At 52.3% G+C, this 7,506-nt stretch overlaps 1 protein-coding gene across 2 annotated transcripts in view; it reads right to left on the minus strand.

The window, feature by feature from the left end:
* The window catches only part of ARRB1 (arrestin beta 1), a 91,217-nt gene extending 90,390 nt beyond the window's left edge, over positions 1–827 (minus strand). For both annotated transcript variants that reach the window (XM_016921618.4, XM_016921616.4), the window contains exon 1: positions 743–827. In XM_016921618.4, the coding sequence (XP_016777107.1) occupies positions 743–762 (20 nt within the window). In that variant the 5' untranslated portion in view covers positions 763–827. The remainder of the gene's footprint in view (positions 1–742) is intronic.
* Between the last annotated feature and the right edge of the window lie 6,679 nt (positions 828–7,506).

Consider the following 7,506-nt stretch of genomic DNA (forward strand, 5'->3'; position numbering starts at 1 on the left):
GGGCCTGAAGCGTGTGTGTCAGCGGGCCTTGGGCTAGCAGCTCGTGCCTGTGGGGTGCCAGTCTTTGAGGGCATCAGTCTGATTGTGTCTGTGGGGGTCAGTGTTCGTGTGGCCTTGCGCTCCGCTGTGTTGGTGAGACATGCCAGCACAAGTGTGTGTGCCAGTGAGGGTGATGTGTGTGCCAGCAAGAGTGTTTGCTACAGCGAGTGCAGGTGACAGTGTGCGTATCAGTGTATGCCCACACGTGTGTGCCAGCACGAGGGTGTGCTAGAATTGGTGTGTGTTGGAGTGTGAGCTGTGCATGCCAACAAGGCTGTCAGCAAGAATGTGTTGACCGAGGCGTGTATGACGGCGTGCCACTGCGTGTGATAAGCGTGTGCCAGCGGTTGCCAGTGTGTGCGCCAGCATGCCTGTGCCACGGGTTAGTGTGCCCGTGCGTGTATTGTGTGTCAACCTGCCCCCGTGCGTCTCTGCGGCTGCCGGCCAATGCTGGGTGTCAGCGAGCTGTGTGTCCGGGCCAGGAGCCGCGGCCCACATGGGGCGGCCCGGCCCTCGCCCTTTGGGTCCCCCCGCCCACGGCCCTGCCGGGGAGACCACACAGGAGACCTCGGGTGGAGGAGAGCTGGTACTAGATCCCGCGGTGGCCGCGAACGCAGAACCAGGACGCAATCGGAGCCCCCGCCCGTGTCCTCGCCGAGGTCGCCCCCACGCGCCCCCCGCCGGGCGGCCGCCCTGCACTCACCGGGTCCCTTTGTCGCCCATGGTCCGCGACGGTCGCAGGGAGGTCCGCGGCGTCAGCGCCCAGGCTGGAAAATCCCCGGCCAGCAGGAGGAGCGCGGGCCAGCCCGCTCCCGGCTCCCTGCTCCGCCTCCTCCGCTCTCCCGGCCGCCGCCGCCGCCGCCCCCGCCCCCGGTCCCCGCCCGCCGCCCGCCGCGTCGAGCAGCGCAGCGCCCGGGCCGCGGCCAGGGGCGTGGAACCGCGCGGGGTGTGTGCGTGTGTGTGTGTGTGTGTGTGCGTCTGCGTGTGCGCGCGCCGCCCAGCGAGGCAGGGCAGCGCGGCGGGACGCGTCAGGGCCCCAAGGTCGGCGTTTGTGGTGGGGGAGGGGGTCCACCCGCGTGCGAGTCCGTGTGAGAGTGTGTGTGTGTGTGTGTGGTGGTGGTGGTGGTGTGGTGTATGTGAGGGCGCACGGCTGTGTGCGGGCCCTATTAGGGAGTGTATTGGTGTGGATGGAGGAGTGTGCACGTCTTTGTGCAGTTGTGCGTGTGTGCGCACGGCCGTGGGTGCGAGCGCGCTCTCCCGCGCATGCCGGGGCAGTCTTTGTGTGTGCGGGTGGTTGGAAGCCGAGGGTCTGGCGACCCCGAGGCGGCGCTCCCTGCGGCCCCTCGCTTAGCTGGAGACCCCGGGATGCCTGGCAAGGCCTTCGCCCTGTGCTCCACCCTTCCCCATTCCACCCACCCCACCCCCTTCTACTGGAGAGATAACACCCAGCCACACAACAGGGACAGGAAGAAGGGGCGGAGGGGGCAGTAGACGGCCTTGACACTGGGGAACTGAGCGGAGACCCGCGGCCAGCAGGGGCTGCAGGAGGATGCCCAGTAAGAGGAAGCTGTGAGAAGTGAGAAGAGGCGATAAAGGAAGAGGGCAGAGCTGGCCCGCTGCTGTGACCGGGTAGCACCGTGGAAAGCGCCCATGCCCAGCTCCATGGCTTGCTGTGGGTGACCCTGTGCACTAAGCTTCTGAGAACCCATGTCCGGACCTGTAAAGTGAGGATACACTAATATCAGCCTGCAGAATTGTTAATAGGTTGAAAGAACTCGCTTGTGTTTGCTGGCCTCCCCTGAGCGCCTGCATACAGTAGGTGCCCAGTAGATGTTAGCCCACTTCTCTGCAGGCTTCTTGATGTCCTGTGAAATCTTGGCTGAGACCCTGCTTTGTCTGAGGTGCCTTCCTGCTTTGCAGGTAGTGGGAAATTGGTAAGGTCTTTACCACACCCTCACTACTGAGATTTGGCTAATTATCCCGGATAGGTCCCTGATATCTAAGTATTAAGGGGAAAGTAAGCTATCATTTACTCTGATGCTGTTGTGAGTATGTAAACATCTCCTGTAATTATGCTCAGAAGCAGTCACCTATACTGTTTATATGCAGTATAATTACTATAATTATGTCCAGATTTGGCAGAGGGGCAGGGGGAGGCTGATGGGTAGGCAGGGTGGCCCACCTCTGGGCAATGTTAGGAGCTAGAGAATATGGATGAAGGCCCAGAACCCTCCTCCCAGTCTTGGCCTCTGGGCTTCACCCTCTACAGAGGAAGAAGAGGAAGCCACCTGTTGTTTCTGCAGGGCTCAGAGATCTGGAAAGGAGCAGACTAGAATCTTCTTTGATGACAGGAGATCCCTAACCAGGATGGTGAAGCCAGGTCCTGCCACTCTCCACATCAGTTTCCCCACCTGTAAAACAGGTTTGACCAAACCATAAGATCTCCAATGGATCTCTCCATGCTGATGCCCAAAACATCTAAATGTATTTATTTATTTTATTTATTTTTGAGACGAAGTCTTGCTCTGCCACCCAGGCTGGAGTACAATGGAATGATCTTGGCTCACTGCAACCTCTGCCTCCTGGGTTCAAGAAATTCTGCCACCTCAGCCTCCCCAGTAGCTGGAATTACAGCCACTGCCATCATGCCCAGCTAATTTTTGTATTTTTGTAGAGATAGGGATTCACCATGTTGGCCAGGCTGGTCTCGAACTCCTGACCTTAGGTGATCCACCCACCTTGGCCTCCCAAAGTGCTGGGATTACAGGCGTGAGCCGCCGCACCTGGCCCTAAATTTAAAGACTCATGCAAATTCTTCATGTATTTGTTTTACTGTATTTGTTTTTGTGTTTGTTTTACTGTAAAAATAATGTTTTTAATTACTTCCAAGTAAAAGAAACAGTCCACAAAGATGCATCAGGTGGTTTCAGGTAACCTCTCCCCACAGCTTGGAAAGCAGGGCTCTGACATTTAGGGACACTGAACAGACTGGTAGACTGTGGAGTCAACATGCAGGAGTCCAAATACTGTATATCCCCACTGGCCTGTAAATTCCATGAGGCAGGGCTGTGGTATGCCTGGTGCTACTTGATACAATTCTGAGATAAGTGCTCTTCCCTTTTTCTTTTTTTGATGAGGTCTCACTGTTGTTCAGGCTGGAATGCAGACTGCAGTGGCATCATCATAGCTCACTGCAGTCTCCAACTCCTCAGCTTAAGCTATCCTCCAGCCTCAGCCTTCTGAGTAGCTGGGATTACAGAAGTGCACCACCACACCAGGCTAATTTTTAAATTAGTTTTTGTAGACATGGAGTCTCTCTGTGTTGCCCAGGCTGGTCTCAAACTCCTGGCCTCAGGTGATCCTCCCACCTCAGCCTCCCAAAGTGCTGGATTTACAGGCATGAGACACCGTGCCTGGCCCTCTTTTCCCTTTTTTATAAATGAGCAAACTGATATCCAAAGAAATTAAGTCATTTGCCCAAATCCATAGCCTCCTCTGGGCCTTGCCTCTGACCTCCCTTCCTCTAGCCTTCCCCCAAAGGGAAACTGATACATAGTAGAAACTATGATTTAATTTACTTTATTTATTTATTTATTTTTATTTATTTATTTTTTTGAGGCAGAGTCTTGCTCTGTCGCCCAGGCTGGAGTGCAGTGGCGCGATCTCAGCTCACTGCAAGCTCCGCCTCCTGGGTTCACACCATTCTCCTGCCTCAGCCTCCCGAGTAGCTTGGACTACAGGTGCCCGCCACCATGCCGGGCTAATTTTTTGTATTTTTAGTAGAGACGGGTTTTCACCGTGTTAGCCAGGATGGTCTTGATCTCCTGACCTCGTGATCTGCCCACCTCGGCCTCCCAAAGTGCTGGGATTACAGGTGTGAGCCACTGCTCCCGGTCGATTTAATTTACTTTAAATTCCAGTGAGGGAGCAACGATGGCAGAAGAAGAGTCAAGAGGACAATTTTGCTTTACCTGCCAGGCTCTATGAAAAACATATATATATATATATGTATATATATATATATATATTTTTTTTTGAGATGGAGTCTTGCTCTGTCACCCAGGCTGGAGTGCAGTGGCGCAATCTCGGCTCACTGCAAGCTCCGCCTCCTGGGTTCAGGCCGTTCTCCTGCCTCAGCCTCCTGAGTAGCTGGGACTACAGGCGCCCGCCACCACGCCCAGCTAATTTTTGAAAAACATATTTATGTATTAATAAAATGGCCAGGCATAGTGGCTCACGCCTGTAATCCTAACACTTTGGGAGGCCAAGGCGGGTAGATCACTTGAGGTCAGGCGTTCAAGACCAGCCTGGCTAACATGGTGAAACCCTGTCTCTCCTAAAAATACAAAAAAAAAAAAAATTAGCCAGGCGTGGTGGCGGGCGCCTGTAGTCCTGGCAACTTGGGAGACTGAGGCAGGAGAATCACTTGAACCTGGGAAGTGGAGATTGCAGTGAGCCGAGATCACGCCACTGCACTCCAGCCTGGGTGACAGAGCCAGACTCCATCTCAAAAAAAAAAAAAATTTAATAAAATGTAAAAGTGATAATGTTGAGAACTCTTTGTATATCCACAATATAATCTCAGCATATCCACAATATAATCTCAGCCAGTAATAAGTGTTATGAAGAAAATAAAGCAATAATGAAACAGGGTGATAGGGACAAGTAGACTTAGAAAAAGGCCCTCCGAGGAGGTGGGCTTTGGGCTGAAACCTGCGGAAAAGAATCAGCGATGTGAGGGGACAGTCAGGGAAGGAGCTGCCCAGGCAGAAGGAGCAGCAACTGTAGAGGCGCAGGAGCAAGGACAGTGCTCCTGGTGTTGGTGAACAGGCAAGGGGTGGTACAGGTGAGGCAGCAGGGTTGGGGTCACACAGAACTTGTAGTTGAGGATGAGGAGTTTGGGGAGCCAGTGGGAGGTTTAAGCAGCTGAGCACCAGTATCTGCTTTGCATTTTTAAAGGTCACTCTAACTGTTGGATAGAGGTGACTTGGTACTGGACAAGAGCAGAGGAAAGGCACCCCATTATTGCAGTCGTCAGGGTGGGGTTTTGGGCAAGACAGGTGGCCACAGAAATGAAGGAAGTAATGGGGTTCAGGATATATTTGGGAAGCAGATTTTTTTTTTTTTTTTGAGACAGAGTCTCACTCTGTTGCCCAGGCTGGAGTGCAGTGGCACGATCTCGGCTCACTACAAACTCTGCCTTCCAGGTTCAGGCGATTCTAGTGCCTCAGCTTCCTAAGGTAGCTGTGACTATAGGCGCATGCCACCCCGCCCAGCTAATTTTGCATTTTTAGTAGAGACACGGGATTTCACCTCAAGTGATCCACCCGCCTCAGCCTCCCAGAGTGCTGGGATTACAGGCGTGAGCCACCACGCCTGGCCGGGTTCAGGATATATTTGAAAGGGGAGCTGCCAGCACCTACTGAGGGACTGGCTGTGAATAATGGAGGATCCAGGATGACTCAGAGGTTTGGGTCAGGGTCTGTCTGTGCCAACTCTGCATGTAATTCTCCAAGGGAAGTCACGGTCGAGAGGACTGGTGGCCTCCATTCTTCCCGTCAACCCATTTGTGTCACATCCTCCACCTGAGCAACAGAGTGATTTTTGCTCAAAGGCAAATGGCTTCAGCAGCTGAGGCTCATAGGATATGGTCATCTCCAACTGTGTTCCAACTAGGGCGAGTCACATGCCTGAAATTTACCACTCACAATCATTTCTTATTAAGAAATGAGAAAGGGAGGTTCTGGGTGTGGTGGCTCATGCCTGTAATCCCAGCACTTTGGGAGGCTGAGGCAGGAGGATTGCTAGAGCCCAGGAGTTTGAGGCCAGCCTGGGCAACATAGTGAGACCTCTACAAAAAATAAAAAACAAAAAACTAGCTGGGTTTGGTGGTGTGTGCCTGTAGTCTTAACTACTTGGGAGACCAAGGAAGGAGGATACCTTTAGACCAAGAGTTTGAGGCTGCCATGAGCTATGATTATACCACTGCACTCCAGCCTGTGCAGAGAGACCCCTGTCTCTTTAATAAAAAAAAAAGAAGAAGAAGAAGAAGAAAGAAAGCAAGAAAAAAAAAGAAAGAAAGCAAGAAAAAGAAAAGAAAGAAAAGGAGAGATAGAGAGAGAGAAAGGAAGTATTATGTCTGCTTTTTAGATGAGAACACAAAACTTTACAAGGGAAACTGCTTAAGCCAAGGGCATAGCAAATGAAAGGTAGAGCAAGGACTCAAACCCAAAGCTGCTGCATAGCTGGGCAGATAGCTGAGTGTCAGACTAAAGTCAGACTGAAGTGTAAGTGAGTGGGTGGATGAGTTTTCAGCTCCTTGTTCAACAAAGGACTTGAGCTGGGTGTGGTGGCTCACGCCTGTAATCCCAGCAATTTGGGAAGCTGAGGTGGGCGGATCACCTGAGATCAGGAGTTCAAGACCAGCCTGGCCAACACCCTGTCTCTACTAAAAATACAAAAATTAGCCAGGTGTGGTGGCACGCGCCTGTAGTCCCAAGTACTCAGGAGGCTGAGGCAGGAGAATCGCTTGAACCTGGGAGATGGAGGTTGCAGTGAGCCGAGATCATGCTACTGCTCTCCAGCTGAGGCGACGGAGTGAGACTCCATCTCAAAAAAAAAGGACTTGAGCCTGACTGAAGCCTTACTGATGTGCTCCTTCAAGATGTTAGAAATTGAGAAACTAATAAGGAGCTTCCCTACCTCTGCCCAACCAGAAATCTGAATGTGATCCTTGACTCCTTTCTTGTCCACCTCACTCCTTAGCTACCTAGTCCCAGACTACCTCCTAAGTGTCTCCCAATAAAGTTGGAGGGGTACCAGGAATGAGACCATGCTGGGCCTGGAGGGTCATGTAAGGAATTTGTTCTTCATCCAAGTATCAATGAAGAGGCTGTGCAGAGAGGTGACATGATCAGACATGCATTTGGAGAAGATGCTCTGGCGGATGTGTGAAGAATGGATTGGACATGCACCAGAAGGGATGCAGACAGGAAGACCAATTAGGACATGGTGTCAGCAATTCAGAGGGAGGAATGATAACTGCATTCCAGAGAGAGGACACACAACAGCTGCAAAGCCAGGAAGGAAGGAAAGGGCACAATGCTTGGGGGAATTCAGATGGATCTGTGGCGAAAGCAGAGTAGTGGGGAAGGACTGGAAAGGAAGATGGGGCCGTATCCTGAGGAAGCAGGCTCAGACAAGGCATCTCCCCAGTATGGCTCAGGGCCTGTTTTAGGTTTGTCTAACAAGATCTCCAGTCCCCATTTTCCTAAGGTGGGATTGTTGGTATTTATCACTAGGTGGACATTTCAATGTTATCTTTTTTTTTTTTTTTTTTGAGATGGAGCCTCGCTCTGTTGCCCAGGCTGGAGTGCAGTGGTGCGATCTCGGCTCACTGCAACCTCTGCCTCCCGGGTTCACGCCATTCTCCTGCCTCAGCCTCCGGAATAGCTGGGACTATAGGCA

The sequence above is a fragment of the Pan troglodytes genome, chromosome 9, assembly GCF_028858775.2.
Source record: "Pan troglodytes isolate AG18354 chromosome 9, NHGRI_mPanTro3-v2.0_pri, whole genome shotgun sequence".
In the NCBI taxonomy this organism is placed as follows: domain Eukaryota; kingdom Metazoa; phylum Chordata; class Mammalia; order Primates; family Hominidae; genus Pan; species Pan troglodytes.